Source organism: Vombatus ursinus, unplaced genomic scaffold (assembly GCF_900497805.2).
Source record: "Vombatus ursinus unplaced genomic scaffold, bare-nosed wombat genome assembly UNPS02014810.1, whole genome shotgun sequence".
Taxonomy (NCBI): domain Eukaryota; kingdom Metazoa; phylum Chordata; class Mammalia; order Diprotodontia; family Vombatidae; genus Vombatus; species Vombatus ursinus.
The window spans coordinates 28,500,568-28,518,316 of record NW_020954588.1 but is presented as its reverse complement, the minus strand read 5'-3'; the positions used below and the strand labels follow the sequence as shown (position 1 = coordinate 28,518,316).

Here is a 17,749-nt window from a genome sequence, read left to right as displayed (position 1 = left end):
AGGTGGCTTGGACCAGCTGTGTCTTACTCCTCCAGGCTACCCTCCAGACTTTCTCTACCACACCCATCAATCACCTCCCTCTCCCCCTTTCAGCTTCCTTTTATGTGTTCTTTTCCCCCATTACAATGTCAGTTCTTTGAGCACAGGTACCATTTTTCTTTCTATGTATAACTGAGTCAGATACGACTGAATGATTGAACCACAAAACAATTATATGCCCAGCACTAAGCACAATGCCTGGCACATGGGAAGTGCTGGATAAAGGCTTGCTGATTGATCGCAGAAGACACCTCAGAGGTTATATAGCCCATATCCCTCATTTCACCATTGTAGAAGCTGAGGCCCAAAAAAGTCAGGGGAAGAGTTAGGAACTGAAACTTCTGACTCCAAAGCCAATCCGGGCTTTGTTTTTCAAAAACCCAACACCTGAGGAAAGGTCTTTCGAAAATACTGTTGGCATGCAATACTCGTTTTTGACAATAAAAGAAAACCAAGTATGAAATGGGAATCAACTTGAGTACATCTAAGTGTCTGTTTGATTTGGGGGGAGGAATTTGGTATTTCTGCAAATACGTTACTTACATTCTCAAATTTCTGCTTCTAAATCAATCAGACATATTCAGTTAATTAAATGCCAATATGAGAAATATGACAACGCCTAAAGGAAGAATTGCAGTATATGACATAATTCTTCTCTGGAGGTTTTATGGCAGGATGCAGACAGGCTCTACCCCAATAAGGAAAGAAGGGTCGCCATTTATTAAAGCATAGAAGAACTTGCAGAGCTTACCTCTTGGACCATCGATAGCAAGCTCTTCCGTGGCCACAGCAATTCAGACCTGGTATTCGATGTCCGCCAGATCTTTTCATTATCATGCCCTCTCTGAAATAATTGCAATAATTCATTTATAAATTTTAAATTTTATCATGAATTTGAAGTTGGCAAAGAGTTATGCTTATATATCACCTTATTGTAGCCTCATAACAACCTTTTGAAGGACATTCTACAGGTATTATTATCCTCATTTTAAACTCAGTTTCAGAAGAAAGGAAGTGACGTAACCAAGGTCATCCATCTGAGCAACATCTGAGGTGAGAACCTAGGTCTTCCTGCACCAGATACAACAAGGTGGTGAAATAGATAGAGCACTGGGCATGGAATCAGAAGTCATGATTCAAATACTGCCTCAGATGCTTATTCACGATGTGACCTTTGGCAAGTCACCTAACCGGCACCTGCCTCAGTTTCCTTATTTGTAAAATGGGGATAATAGCACTTCTCAGGGTTGTTGTGAGGATTAAATGAGATAATATTTGGAAAGTGTTTTGCAAACCTCAAAGTGCTAAGTGCTAGTTATTGATGTTATTATTACTATTATTATTATTACCACCACTACCACCTTGAAGCCCACCATTCTATCCATTCTGGCAAACTCCCTTTTATGGCAAAAGAAATGTTAACATGATCAGTGCACTTTAATTTGTCGCTAAGGTAGATCTGACTTGACAATTTAGACTTGGAAAGGCTTGACTTCTTTCCCTGATGTCCCTCTTATACTGTTTTGTACTTCACCTGAATGCTGGGTTATGTATTATTAACACCAATCACATTATTTATTATTATTATGATTAATAATTTGAAATCGCACTTGGAGGTTTGCAAAACACTTTGCGAATATCTCATTCATTACTGAAAATGACTCCGAAAGGTAGGTAAGGTACTATTATCATTCCCATTTTACGGATGAGGAAATCAAGGCAGGCAATGGTTAGATGACTTGTCCATAGTCACATAGGTAGTAGGGTCTGAGGTTGGACTGGAACTCAGGTCTTCTTGACTCCAAACCTGGTTCTCTACCACCAGCTGGGGAGTGATTCTTATGATTTCTCTAAGGCTACTACAAGATATAAAAGGGCTGGGGAGTAGATGATCCCTAAGGGTCCTTCCTATTCTAAACCCTATGACTCCTGGACATGGGTCAAACAGAAAGGGCAGTAGCAAAAGATGCATAAGACTGGCCTCAAGGGAAACACACACACACACAGCAAAGCCAGACTCTTAATGACAAGATATTCACCCAATACAAGAGATTAAAAGTTGGAGAAATGGATCACTCTTTTTCTACTCTATACTGCAAAATGATTTTTAAATTCCTAGGCCACTGGATTATTGCTCACTCTTGCAAGATCCCCAAAAGAAGAGGACTTCTATCTGTTGCATTTCAATCCAACCCTCACCCCTCGCTCACCCCCCACTCAGCCCCCCTACACCCACACTGTCCAGTTGCAACCAAAGGCTTGCAGTGTCCTTTGGGATTAAAAAAAGGAAATCTCGCACCATGTGTACTTTGGAGGGGAGGGTGGAGGGCCCGCTACAGCTGTTCACAGCAGTGTGATAGGTGGGTTCCTGTCAAATAATTTCCCACAGTTTCTATAATCTGAAGGGGGTGAGGGGGAGAAGAAAAGAAACATCTGGCCAACATCTGGCCACATGAGGACACCATACTCCAGTGCAGTTCCCATGCCAGAGAAGTCCAACTGTGACGCTGACCAATGCCCCATGATTCATTTAAACTATCACCAACTTGAACTTACATGCCTTTTGGTCCCAAATCATGGATGAAGGACAGCTGACTCACGTCAAGGAACTCAGTCTGCAAAGGGACCAAGAAGCCGCATTTTAGGACTCAGACAACAATGGGCTATCGTTAGTAAGCAGCCCTGGAGTTGCTTACACCAGGCCCCACAATACTGGTTTAAGAGGAGAAAACAAAAACTCTAACAATATGACTGCAAAATAATCACAGCAGGAACTCGTGTGCAAAACATACAATGAGCCACATCTCAGGTGTTTCAGTATTTACTGTGGGTAATACATATTTTGTTTTCTTTAGCACCCAATAGAAAACCATACCTATTTTTTACTCTAGGGACCATTTTCCAGCTCTGTGGACAGATTCCTCTGTAGCACATGCATCACACACACACACACACACACACACACACGTATAAGGAAAATACAATCAATTTCCCCTTAGTCAGTTTTCACAAAAGAGATTTTGTCTGAAGAGCAAGTAATGAATGCATACAGATAGTGAAAAGCCATGCTGTGGATGCAGCACATGGATTAGAATAAAAAGACCTGAAGTTGAATCCCAATGTCCCAACACTTAGTAGCTGCGAGGCTTTGAGAGAGTCATGTAACCCAAACCTCAGTTTCCCCATTTGTAAAACAGGGACAATTATACTTGAGCTACTTTTCCTCCTGCATCGTCAAGAGAAAGGTCTTGAAGAACTATGCAGAGTAGTAGATTTGCAGTTTCATGTGCAATCATCTTTTTTTATTATACTATGTTATGGAAATGCTTGTTTTATCCCATAAATTAAAAATAAAATTTTAAAAAGAACTACGTAGAGGTTAGTTATTATTATTATCATTATTATTATTATTACTACTACTACTATCATCATTTTGTTGTCATCCTTGTTGGGTGGAGTTAAATTGAAATGAGTTTATGACAAGTTGCTCTCTAAAGTTATTTCATGTTTAACGTTATCACACAAGTGGACAAAATTATTATGGAAAAAATAACATCGTCATTGTTACTAATGTGTCAGCATCCATTTTCTATCCTATTGCTGAGAATGCTCGTTGATTTCAAAACATCTTCTGCAAGGGGTTAGCGGTGAGGAGTCTTCCCCTGCATGACCCATAGCCACGAGTGTTCAAATCAGAAACCTGCACTCACCATCTCCCTAGAAACATCTGAGAAAAGCCATGCTCAGCAAATTACAAATTAAACATGGGAACGTCACCTAACTTATGCATGGCAATGGGGTGTGCAAATGGGGAAAAAAAGGAAGCAAATATTAAAACCCAGGTTAAGTCAATGGAGAAGGAAATGGCAAACCACTCTAGTATGTTTGCCAAGAAAATCCCAAAAGAGGTCACTGAAAACAACTAAAACAACAACAAAGGGTAATTCAGTTCAAACCATGTACACTCTTCCCATTTGGAGACGTCTTTTTAAAAAAGTGTCAAAAAAAACATACTCCCTGAAAAATTTCACAAAATATTATTTTGAGAAACTGGTATTTTTTTTGGATGCTGTATTTGTAGCTTTGATTTCTTTAGGGTAGGGATCTCTCGAGGAGAGAAAGCCCTCTGTCCATGCAGATCAACACCCACTCCGCCATTTAAAGTCTTAGACAGTAACCTGAGAGTTAAGTGAACCCAGGTCTTCCAAACTCTGAGGCAAGCACCCCATTCATGATATCACACCGTCTCCATCATTTTGGAAAATAAACAGAAAATTACCAATGGTAACTGTCTCCTCTGACTAGCCAAATAGCCCGAAGTAGGAATTTATGTGTCAGTACGTCTAACTTTGATGAATAAAGAAATAAGTCCTCTGTACTCAATTAACTAGCATTTATTAAGCACCTACCATGCGTCAGTCACTGTGCTAAGTGCTGGGGTTACAAAGTAAGGCAAAAGAAAGCCCTCAAGAAGTTACAGTCTAATGGGGAGAGAACATGCAAACAACTATGCACAAATAAGATATAGACAAGATAAATTGGTGGGGGCTTCAGGGGGGAGATCAGACCGGTCTCGAAGGCTGTGCTCAGTTCTGGGCACCACAGGTGAGGTCAGACATTGGTGGGCAATGCCAATGAAGGGAGTTGGGGTGATTAGCCTGGAGAAGAGAACATCCATCAGGGAAGGGACAGGCTTCCTAGAGCATTGAAAGAGCTGTTTGAGGAAGAGGAATTGAAATTATTCTGCCAGAACTAGAAGGAAGGGACAAAGTTGCAGAAAAGCAGATTTAGGCTTGAGAACAGGAAAAACAACTTGTAAGCAATATGAGTTATCCCCCAATGGAATGAACTGCATAGGAAGGAAACACAAATAACTCTTATTTAAGCGATGACTGATACCTCTCTAGCCCTTTAAAGTGTTTAAAGTGTTGCACAGTGGGAAAAGCCCTGGCTTTAAATCCTGCCTTTGTCACTTAATATCTATGTGACCTTCAGCAAGTCACGTGACTTCTTTGGGCCTCAGTTTCCTCATCTGCAAAATGATGACTTCTAAGGAAAGCCATTTCTGGCTCTAAATCAATGAGGTCGTAAGTGCTTTATAGACATACATTATTTCATTTGAGATTCACAACAACCCAATGAGGCAAATTAGTATCTAGCACCAGTATTAGTACCTTCATTTTACATATGAAGAAACTGAAGCATGTAGAAGTTAAGAATTTTGCTCAAGATTCTACTTCACAGCCAGTGTCAAGAGGTGGGACTTTCCAACCAATAAAAATATTCCTTCAAAAATACTTTAAATGCAAATAGCATTTGGAGGTCAAGGATTCAAATGTATTTACCAAGACTCAATATCTAGAGGGCCAATGTGTAAAACAAAAGGATGCTCTGGATGGAGAGACCAGCCAAGTCCCAAGACCCCGGAGTCAGGAAGACGGCTCTTCCTGAGTTCAAATCCAACTTCAAACACTAGCTGTGTGACCCTGGACAAGTCACTTCAACCTGTTTGCCTCAGTTTCCTCATCTGTAAAATGAACTGGAGAAGGAAGTCGCAAACCACTTCAGTATCTTTGCCAAGAAATCCCCAGATAAGGTCATGAAGAGTCAGACATGACTGAAAAATGACACAACACCAATTTCTATCACACTCTCAGGTATGCAAAGCACCTTCCTGTCAACATGTATCATCATAGCCATTTTAGAGATGGGGAAACAGAGGATTTAGGTGAATTGCCCAAGGTCCCATGGCTCATAACTATCAGAGCTGGGATTTGAACCCACCTCTTTCCTGTCCTAAGTCCAGGGCTCCACACCCTGTTATGTATCCAGGCTGTGCATGAAGACCAGGCACACAAGAACACTGATATATGCACCAGTCCTTGTTGATATTAAAAGACAAGGATACTGAGAAAATCATTGTTCCTCTTCTCTCACTAGCAACAAAAATTCAAAGAAAAGTCAAAGGGAGCTGATTCAGAAGAAAGAAGAATTTGAAGACAGAGGAATAAACATTAGATGATGGGGTGAGGGAGGAAGAGGCTTAACTACCCATAGTGATGAGTTATCGGAACTCTGGGAGTAAAACTTTAACAGAACTTTACTTCCCACCAGAAATTCCCATTGCTTTCCTAGACTGGATCATAGTCTCCAGAGACTTATCATCCCGCAAGATGACATCATACCTCTTCAGTACCCCTTGGGTCCTCTGACTGGAGAGGGTAGACACTGGAGAGCTCCCAGCTACAGGACTCCATTATGCTCCTTCCTTGTATGTGTTGTGTCCTTCCTCAGACTGGAAGCTCCTTGAGGGCAGGGACTGTCCTTTGCCTTTCTTTGTATCTCCAGCACTCCAGACAGTGCCTAACACTTAATAAATGTTTAATAAATATGCATGGACTGACGCATCAATTTAGCTGAAGGCCAGGACAAAGTACAGTAGACAAAGTGCAAGATTTGGACTCACAGGGCTTGGTTTGAAATCCCCATTTTTCTACTGTTGTAGCACTGAATTTGGAACCAAAAGACCTGAGTTCAGATCCTGCCTCAGACACTTAGTTGTATGACCCTGGACAAGTCATTTAACCACTGTCTGACTCAGTTTCCTCATCTGTAAAATGAAGGGGCTGGAGTTGATGACCTCTTAAATCCTTTCTGCCTCTACATATATTACTGAGCAGTTTAATTCAAGGAAGAAACTGAGAATGATAGCAATGTTTCTTTCACTCGAGTTTTTGTTTTCCAGCAGGGTACATTTATGTGTTAACACCATGTTTACCCCTACACAGTTAAAATGATAAACCCTTTGAAATAGGAGAAAACTGAACTCTGTTCATTCACCAGGTGGTTCCTTTGATCTAAAAGTCTCAAATCATCACCCTTGCCGGAGATAAGAAATTTAAGACAGGGAGATTAAATGATTAATTGGGAAATATTTCTCACAAGTCCCAGGCAAGTAGGTGCCTTGCAATGGGAAAGTTTTGACTCTGCTTTGAGATTATCATCTTTAATTATATATCTATAGGTATGGATATATACACACACACATACATACATACACAAACATAGGCATATACACACATATGTATATTGTATTATACATATATGTATATATCCATACATGTATGTGAAAAGTGTTCAATTGCTATTCTTCCTTCTCCCTCTAACCTACTGGGCTGGCATGTCCTTCTAGATTCAAAAGGCAGGGAATGCTAAGGAATGCCTCTCCTTCTGCCTAGCTCTGATTCAGCTTCAAAAAGTGAAAGGAAGTTTGCTTTAAGCATTCCATAGGATGGAGAGTGAATTACTATTGTCATTTTTTTTGAAATCAGCTGAAAACAATCAATTCTTGATTATAGGGATCAAGAAATAAATCCAGTGGATTACGAATAGCCACCGAGGGTGCAGCCCATTGTCTTCACCATTGGAGCAGGTACATGAGAGGAAGCCTAGCCTAAAAGATCATTCAATCCTAGGATCTTACAGTAAGAACTTAATTTTTAAAAAAAGCCAGACAGAGTCCTAAGACCTGGACTCAAATCCCACCTCTGACACTTTCATCCCAATTTCCATTTGATCTCTCAGAACATCAGTTTCCTCATCATTCTTTCACTCATTTCTTCAATAAACATTCATTCAGCATACATACTATGTGCTAGTCATTTTGCTAGGCACTGGACACACACAGACAAAAAATAAGAGCACATCCCCTCAAAGGGCTTACATTCTTTTAGGAGAAAACAACTTGAATACAGATAAGTACAAAATTTATGTAAAAAAATGCAAAGGAATTCTGAGGTGGGGGAGGAAGCATCAGCAATTGGAGAGAGGGCAGGAAGCAAGGAGCAGAGTAGTATAATAATACTTGAACCTCCTTGCCTTACAGTTATTATGATTAATAATAGCTAGCATTTATATAACATTTTAGCACCTGCAAAGCACTTTACAAATACTATTTTGTTGGATCTTCAAAACAATCCTGGAAGCCAGATGCTTTTATTACTTTCATTTTACAGATGAGAGTAAACTGAGAGAGATGGAGGTTAAGTAACCCACCCAGGGTGACACTGGATTTGAACTCAGGTCTTTCTGATTCCTATTCTCTATGCACTATACCTCCCGGTTGCCTCCTATTATAGGGAACAAACTTTTCAAACTTTAAAGTGTTCTAATAATGTGAATTATTATCATTTGGGTAGCTTATTTTAACATACAATTTGTGTAAGAAATAAGAACAAATAAAAAATAAGAACTCATAGGGAAAGATGTAAAATAGAGATGTAAAAACAAGAGACACAAACTATAGTCACAGAAGGGAAACCCAACGTTTACAATTTAGGGAGAATGAGTCAGTAAAAGGCTTTATTTTGTGCACATTTACAAGCCAAGGCAGGGAGATGGATCAGTTGGCTCATAGACAAGGTAAGTCTCTTTCAGGAGGGAGCAAGCTTCTGAATATGAACCACTTCCCGTGGGTACTCAGAGTACTGAGAAAACACAGTTATTTATGTTCATAAATGGTCAGTTGGTCATTGGCCTTGGTCAGTTTGTTGTATTCCAGAGGAAAGAACAGAGACTCTCTAATCTCCCCAGGACATCAGTGGCCTGGGGGAGAGGGGTCTGAGTGAGGGTGGAGTGAAGTAAAAGGCGCTTCAGGTCAGGGCCAGTTCATTTTTTTTTCCTCAGTCCTGCCAGAGCCCGGGATGTAGAAATTACTTAATAAAAAAAATGCTTCTTCAATTTAATAGAATTCCATCAATTAACGTTGAAAAGCTTTCAGTAAACTGAGGCAAGAAAAAATTCTTGGATGTTGAAAAGAATCTCTCGTAAGGAAATTCTAGTTACACAAAATTCTTTCAGGCTTTCAATGTGGATTGTAGAGGAATTGGTTAAAGTCTGATTCAGCTCTCAGGGTCCTTAACGGTACAACACCACACTCTGCCTGGAAATGGAAGTGGCAAGTCATGTTGGCAGAGCAAGGTGGCACTAGCAAGCATGTCCCTTGTTCTGGCCCAAACGACTCCAAAGACCCAGGGGAGAGCCCCCAGCACATTGGGCTCATGCTCCCATGGAGAACTTGGGGAAAACGAGGCCAACAGTCACAGGGGGGTGAGAAGGCACAGAGGAATCAAAGTCAGCACTGTTGCAAGGAATGCCAACATCCGTGAGAACTTGTATCCACTGCAAGAGTGTTCTATCTCCATCATTTGGATGTTTCTCATATCAGATCAATTTTCAATTCCATTTTCATCTACTTTGAACTAAAGACACAATCCAGAAGTGGATAAAAATATGCGAGTTAATAAACAATGCAATACGAGAGAATTCATTTTCATGGATCTGAGACTGTCACAAATCTGATTCTCTGTGTTCCAGTGAAAGATATTATTTCCAAAGTCAAATCACTGCATGATACTCACCGTGGCATGATAGTTTCTATACATGGGCATTTTTAATAGCTTTGTCAAGTAATCTTCCAGTTGTTTCTGAAATGCAAATATTAAGGCTTCGTTTATAATGTGCAAATATATGGGAAAACAGAAAGCCATTAAAAAAAAGTGATTCTAACCTCAGGGGCCAGTTACTGTCCTATGCACTTCATCTGGCAACAATTTTTTTATTCTTTTCTTGAAGAGTTATTTAAATTTTTAATTACTACTTAACTTTCTCTGCCATTTTATTTTCTAGGCCCCAACTAGATTATCATTTCCTTGAGGGTAATGATTTTTCTTGAGTAACCATCATCTTTCTCTCCTCCTCCCTCCATCTCAACATCCATAGCAAGGGCTGGTATATAGTAAGTGTTCCGTAAATACCTGGAGATTTTGATTTGACTCAACCATGGATGGTCATCTTGGAGAACAAATAGGAATAAGGATTGAACTTATTATTTCATTCCATAGGAATATTGTCTTCTCCCATTAGAATGTAAGCTACTTGAGGACAGGGATTATCTTTCTTTTTGCTATATTTGTATCCCTATCATTTGGTACAGTTCCTGGCACATAGTAAGTGCTTAATTAATGCTTGTTGACTTGAATTGCTTAGAGGGAATTTTCAAATGAGCAACACAGATTGGCACCTTCTTTGCCACTGATAGTCTTAAAGAGTTGACAAGAGAACAAGAATTTAAGTGACTTATCCAGGGTCACACTGTATGTGTCAGAGGCAGTGTGGCATAGTGGACAGAGAATTGGCCACAGAACTGGAGAGCAAATCTATCTACAAAATTAAACCTGCTCCCAAATCCAGCATTATTCACTGGTGCCATTGGGGAAAATACTGATCACAGAACCAGTATTTCCAACCATACTCACATATGACAAAATGGAACCAGAGATGTAAGAGCTAAAAGAGACTTTAGAGTCCATTCTATTCATTAAACCTTTTTTTAAGTGCCTACTATGTGTCAGGCACTGTATTAGGTGCTGAGAATACAAAGACCAAACTGAAACAATCCTTGCTCTCAAGGAGCTCACTTACTAAAGAACAACTGATTTCTAGAGCTTCAAACCAAAATCAGAGCCCCAAAGTTGGCCAACCCAACTCTTTCTTTCTGGAACACAAAAGCTGTTCCTTATGACTTTTTCCGTATATTTATATATTTTTAAATCTTCGTGATAAGAGTTGGAATTTTTCCTTGGTTTTTGAGGACTGACATCAACTTGGGAATTCTCTATCGTTGAGGTTCTTACTCAAGCAGTGGACCTTTGTTAAAGTAGGGGAAAGTGAGGCTTTCTCTCAGAGATTTCTGTTCCATCATTTTGATGTATGATACTCTACCCTTTGACAATAGGGTTTACACATCCTCAACTTCCTCCAATCTTATCTATGATTGGTAGGTAAATCCTAGAAAGTTGCCTGAATTTCTAAGAGGTGAAGTGATTTACACAGGTAGTCAGTGTCAGAGGCAGTATTGGAATCCAGTTACTCCTGATTCCAAGCTCTATTTACCAAACCAGTCTGCCACTACATAATTTTTTTTCAAGTGGAGCTGTGATTTTATTGGTTCAGGGAAATCCAAGTATGGAAACTCCCTTTACTAACACAGATCTGCCACCATTCTACAGTTTAGTCTTAGACACTTACCTGGGACAGTCAGCGGTAAAGCAACCTGCCCTAGAACTAGGACTAGGACCCAAGTCTCCATGACTCTGAGGCCAGCTCCTATCCAATTCACCTCTCTCTACCTAGATATTGAGTCATATATGGGAGAATATAGGACACATAGATTTCAGAGGACTCATTGAAGGTTTCAATACTCAACTGAGAATGAGTTCGATTTGTTTGCATTGGCAGCAAAGCAGCCGAGCCAAGGGAAAGTGAAGGACTCACCCTTCTGCTGGAGAACTGCTCCTCTCTGACCATATTTTCTGATGTCCGAGGTAAGCTTGGCATCGCTCTTGGTTCTTCTCCTTTGACATTTTGTCTTCGAAATGTGTGCCTTAAAACATGTGCAGAATAGGAATGTTATTGGGCTAGAACAAGCAAGGATTATGAGGGAAACAAGGAAACATATGAGCTAGTTCTGAGACACATCAGTAGAACCAGGAACACAAAATATACAATTACAACTATGAAATGAAAAAAAGAGAAATGTACATATACCCAGAAATACGTCTGTATCTTTTTTTATTTCTAAGGTCTATCAGGAAACGAATTACTATAAGGTAAAAACAAAAAAAATCAATAAATCTCAATACAGACACACACAACATACACAAGAAACACACACTTGTCAGTTCACACATTAAAACATTGTTCAAATCTGGCCTCAGAAACTTACTAGCCATGTGACCCTGGGTAAATCACTTCACCTCTGTTTGCCTTAATCTACTGGAGAAGGAAATGACAAACCACTCCAATATCTTTGCCAAGAAAATCCCATGGATAGTACTGGCGTGCTATGGTCCGTGGGATCACAAAGACACAGCTGAATTACTAAACAACAGTAAAATACTTTTATAACATGACTCATCTTTAGGAAATTCTATTTAATTAGCTTTTTTTAAGCCCCACCCCCCCCCCCAGGGGACCAATGTATAATCCAAATGGAACTACTGAATTTAAGAGTAAAACGGGTTAGGGGACATTTGTCTACTGGGGAAAAAATCCTTAAAAGAACTAATTAGATAGAAACCCCCTTAGTTTACAAATAAGGAAACCGAGGCACAGAGAAGTGAAGGGATTTGCTCAATGTCACATAGCTAGTAAGCAGCATTTGGAAATACTTAATATAAGATTATAGATCTAGACTATAAAGGGATTTCAGAAGCCATTGAGTTTAGCATGTTCATTTGACAGATGAGAACCCAGATGGGTATTGAAGTCAAGAGATTTGAGTAGCATTTGGAAGGTTTCTTAAATTAATTCTGAATCAGATAAACATTTACCTTTTGGTGGGAATTGGGATTCGAATAAAAGCTTTGTACTTCAGTAGTTCTCTATGAAACTCTTGAAAATGCTTGAATTTCCTTTTGACTTGCCATGTAAATTCACCATGGGTTAATTCAATAGTGTAAAGATTAACACTTGGCACCTGCAGTGACAGATAAAAGTTACTGGCATCTGGATGGCAACTGATAGCTGTAAACCATTTAAATGTGACATTTAAAAAATGAGGAACTGAGTCACATCACAGACTTGAAGAATGTACAAGCTGGGAGGAATCTTATTTCTCAGAAAGTTGCTTAACAATTCTCACCAAAACGAGCCCAATCCCCTCATTTTACAGAAATAGTTAGGTGATTTTTCTAAAAATGGAATGAATTATTTGCATGCTCATCACCTCAAGGACATCATTAATAGACTCTCAGATTTTGAGTTCCATAGACAATGCATTCCTAGAAAGCACAGTCACCTAAAACCAAATTGACTAGAGATTGAGTCAATTGTCCTTGACCAACCAAGCACATGGACACGAGAGGAGTGCTGAATGAGGGAAAACAGAGATAAAGCCAGGTGGTTAGAGCCAGATGCAGACAGAAAAGTGGGACTGCTCTGCTCTCTTTCTCATCCCCCAGAAATCATACAGAAAACATGGAAATGGGGAACTTCCATTGCCTTCTCTCCTCCCACTGTGCTCCCTTGAGGAGCCTGGAGTCGTAGACTCAGTTGGTAGAGTTTTAGAGTCTATGAGGGGTACCACGGACATCTTTCTGTTCAAAAATATCTCCCCAATTCCTCCCACCTCCCTCAGCTCACAAATGAAAGATTCAAGTTAAAAAGTTCTTTCAAAAAGTAAGTTACCCTAGAAGATTGTACTATGTATTACTATAATTAGATCATCAGATTGGCTAAAATAAAGCTATGTGGAAATCACAGCTTTTATTTTGGGAGATGCGAAAATATAAATCTGGATCATAGGGATCTGAGGTACAGGATCAGCTTATGTAGACTGCCATTGTTGGAAGGCCTTAGGCAGTCATAGGATACTGGGAACCTGGAAGGGAGGATGGAGAAGGGGCCAGGAAGCAGAAAAAAAAATGAAGAAAAGGAAGCAAAGCAAACCTTGCCTACTCTGAAATGTTACGTAAGGATATAGTGGCAATGATGCCCTGTGAGTTTCTGAAAAATCACCTTGGTTCCACCTTTGACAAGTTGGTAATGACTAAAATTCTCTGGAAACATGTAGCAGAGAACCACACGGATATTCTCATGTATATATTCAAAACCCATTCATTAAGCAGATATTATTGGCAAAGCACTTTGCTAGGAGTCATACAAAGAAGATTAAAATATGGTCTATATGAAAAGAGACAGAGCTCCCAGGAAGATGGAGATGAGGATCCTTCTTTCATCTGTCTCAGTTACACCACAACTAGAATATTATGTTCAGTTGAGGATGCCACATTTTAAGAAAGATACTGATAAGTTATAGAGCATCCAAAGAAGGGCTATCAGTATGGTAAAGGGCCTTGAAATTGTCCTATTGGGAGACTGGTGGGAGGAACTAGGGATGCTTGTCATGGAAGAGAGAAAACTCATGGGGACATGATGATTCCTTCAAGAATCTGAAGGGTTGTCAAGTGAAAGAGGGATCTGCCTTGGTCTATCTGGTCACAGTGGTCAGAACTATGATAAATGGGTAGCATTTGCAAAGAGGGAAAACTAGGTTTTATGTAAGTTCAAATTCAGGTTCTGCAGCTCCATGCTCTGGGCTCTTCCTACTGTGTGGTGATAGCAAGGGAACAAAGCAAGAAACCAGAAATGGACCCATTGATCCTAGCTGGGAAACAAGGATATGGGCACGGAGGCAAGAATGGCAGACCCAGGGAGACAAGAGAATTTACAGAAACAAAGCAGAACCTAATTTGGGAGTGACCAAAAGAAAAATCATGTCATAGAGGAAAGAAAATAGAAAGACTTTAGTGCACTTGGTTGACTTTTCTTTGAAATCTTGAGGAACCCAGGAGAAACACAAGTTCTATCCTGTGCTTTGTAATTATATGGAGTGACCCTGGGGTCTAAAGCAATGGGCAAGCTCTGGCAGGTCATACCAAGCTGGCAAGAAGTTGAATGTAGACCAGATGACAGGGTATATGTTTCTTGGCCAACGGACAGCCTGGCTAAATCCCAAGAGGTTCCTCATCAAGGCGCTGGCTGCCAAGCGAATTTTGGTGACCAGCAACTTATGAAGGCTCTCTACTTACCTAGCATGGCAGAAGAGTTGCTACCTGAGCTGGTGGAGCATACTCACTCCACTGGGAGCAATCTTCTTGGAGATATAAAACAACTAAGTGAATTAGCTACGTGCATTTCCACGTGGGTACTGACCCTTGTTGTAGAGGTGAAGCGCTCCACTTCCAGCACTTGGGCTTTGACAGGACACCCAGTGAGATAGGTTGTTATGTTGGGCTCCTTAAATCCTTGAGTGTGGTAGATGATAGAGAAGGGGATGCGCACTAAAAACAATTCATTAAATAAACATGACAACAGTCAACAATCACAAGAGCGTTTTATGTTTTAAAAAGTGCTTTCTGTTTGTCAAATCCTTTGATCCTCATGGAGCTGCCCTCTAATTTAGCATCAGTCTTGGCTCCCCTTTACAGATGAGCACATTGAGGCTGAGAGAGGTTGACTTACCTAGAGGTCACCAACTAGGTTATTTACTGGGGTCAATGGCTAGAAAGCATCTGAGGTGGAATTTGAACTCAGTTTTTGTTTTTTTTTTAATTTTCTACTCCCTCTTTCCTCCTTTGACTGGGTACTGGCCCTTTATCACCTCACACCTGAACTGAGACAAGCTGCTGGTTGGTCTCCCTGCCTTAAGTCTCTCCCTATTCCCACCAATCCACTCAGCTGTTATTGATCATCCTGAAATGCAAGTCTACCTGGATCACCTTCTTCTCCAGTAAATTCCAGTAGCTCAAACATAAAATTGTCTGCTTGGCTTTGAAAGCCCTTCATAGTCTGACCCATTTCTGCCTTTCCATTCTTCTTACCCCTCTCTTTGCTCTATGTACTCTGGCCTCCTGGCTGGTCCTCATGTAACCGCGCTCCATCCCCAGACTGTGGGCCCTTTCCTTGGCGGTCCCACCTGGAGCTCTCTTCCTCCTCATCTCTGCTGCCGAGTTTCCCTGGCTTCCTTCAAGTCCTCACTAAAATCCCACCTTTTGCTAGCAACCTTTCCCAGTCCTTCACCTTCATGCCTTCCCTCTGGGATGATTTCCAATGTATCTTTCACATATCTTGTTTACATGTTGTCTCCCTCATTATTATGTGAGCTCCTTGAAAGCAGGGTCTGGTCTTTGCCTTTCATTGTAGGCCTAGCACTCAGCATAGTGCCCAGCACACAGTAGGTGCTTAATAAATGCTTGCAGCCTTGACTCCAAGTCCGGTACTCTAGCCATTAGGTCATGTTGCCTCTACAAGTATAAACTGACTATAAAATGCTTGATTTGGTAACCATACTTTCTTAAGATTATAGATTTTGACCTGGGAGGATTTTTGGAATTCTCAAAATTTAGCATTTGAAAGATAACAAAACAGACTGAGAAAGGTGAAATGATTTGGCTACAGCTAACTGTACAGACAGTGTTTTATGGTTTGCAAACTGGTGAGAAAGCTAGCTTTAAAATCAAAAAGTCCTGGGTTCAAATTCCACTTCTGGCATATATTGTCTGTGTGACCTTAGGCAAGTCACATAACTTTTCAGTCAACTCTCTAAGACTCTAAGTTAAAGAGAAGGTGCTGATATTCATTATTAGAGGAAACTTCCTCAATCATTCTCTACCCTAATGAAATCACAGCATCAAAACCAAAATGAAATGGAAAAACTCTATACGGAATAAGCAGAAGAAATGAGATTCTGGCTTTGAAGCCAGAAGAACCAGGCTTTAATCCTGACCCTGCTGCTACCTTGGACAAGTCACTTGATTGGGTCTCACTTTCCTCTCCTGTAAAAGGAGAGATTTGGAATAGTTAGAAAGAAAAGGAATGGAAACACATTTATTTTTTTGTTGTTGTTCCGTAATTTCAGTTGTGTCCACCTCTTTGTGACCCCATTTGGGGTTTTCTTGGCAAAGATACTGGGGTGGTTTGTCATTTCCTTCTCAGCTCATTTTACAGATGAGGAAACTGAGGCAAACGGGGTTAAGTGAGTGTGTGACTTGACAGAGGCCAGATTTGAACTCAGGAAGATGAGTCTTCCTGCCTACAGGCTCAGTGGTCTATCTACTGAGCCCCCAGTTCCCAAATACCATGCTAAGTACTAGAATAAAAATAGAAAAGCCAGATAGTCCTTGCTTTCAATGAGTTCAATTTCTATTTGAGGAGACAACACGTATAGGAGAGTTCAGCTGCTAGGAGGATGGAAACGCCTGGCATTCTTAAGGCTACGGGGGTGTGGCTGATAGCAAGTCCAAGGAGTCTTTAGGGTAGGGCGGCAAAGTGGATGTCAATATGTTTGAGTGGCCATGTCCACTCTGTAGCCAGGAGCCTAGAGGGCCCAACGCATGATCACGGAGAAGAGGAAATTCTAATAGAATTTTCGGAGGCTGGGATGGTAGGTGGAAGGATTCTGAGCCAGCCCCGCCACCCCCGAATGTGAGAATCTAGGCAGGTGGGGGTCAACCTGGGAGGACTGGGGTGATGATGACCTCAGAAGCCCCTTCTAAATCTAAATCCATGATCCTGTCACTCGGGCCTACCTCCTCCGTCTCCCAATCCCACGCTCAAAGGCATACTCCAAGGGTTTTCATCAAAAAGCAAACTAGTACTCTGGAATGGGCTCTTTCATAGAACTACGGCTTCACTCATAACTCACAAACCCATCTCCTACTCCCTGCACCCACATGGGAAGTGCATTTCTTTCCCCAAGCTTAGCAACCTTTAGGTGCTGAAGGGACAGAGATCTCCATCTTACCAGGCTTGGAATCCTCCGGGGACAAATCAAAATCCACTTCCTCTCCATCAAAATGGAGGTCCCTGGTGTCCAGGTTTTCTATGATGTTGCTCATGTCGGCAGCAATCTTCTGCAGTGCAGAGGTGTTTACTCGGGGTTCATTCTTCAAAGACATATTAAGTTCTGATGGTGCTGATGCCCAGGAGCTGGGAAAGAGGAAGTAGTTTTCATTTTAGGCTTAAATCCAAGATAAAATGCACTACACTAAAAATTTAAAAACCTCAACCACAAAAACCAACAACCAACCAGCTGTACACAGCCCCCAGCCATCCTAAGTAATTTAACCCAATAAACACTTATTAAGTA

At 40.7% G+C, this 17,749-nt stretch overlaps 1 protein-coding gene across 3 annotated transcripts in view; it reads right to left on the bottom strand.

Moving 5' to 3' along the window:
* The window catches only part of PLD1 (phospholipase D1), a 261,073-nt gene that overhangs the window by 112,432 nt on the left and 130,892 nt on the right, over positions 1-17,749 (bottom strand). For all 3 annotated transcript variants that reach the window (XM_027875838.1, XM_027875839.1, XM_027875836.1), the window contains 7 exons: positions 17,405-17,589; positions 14,815-14,942; positions 12,432-12,577; positions 11,374-11,482; positions 9,459-9,524; positions 2,596-2,654; positions 791-883 (listed from right to left, as the gene is read on the bottom strand). In XM_027875838.1, the coding sequence (XP_027731639.1) occupies positions 791-883; positions 2,596-2,654; positions 9,459-9,524; positions 11,374-11,482; positions 12,432-12,577; positions 14,815-14,942; positions 17,405-17,558 (755 nt within the window). In that variant the 5' untranslated portion in view covers positions 17,559-17,589. The remainder of the gene's footprint in view (positions 1-790; positions 884-2,595; positions 2,655-9,458; positions 9,525-11,373; positions 11,483-12,431; positions 12,578-14,814; positions 14,943-17,404; positions 17,590-17,749) is intronic.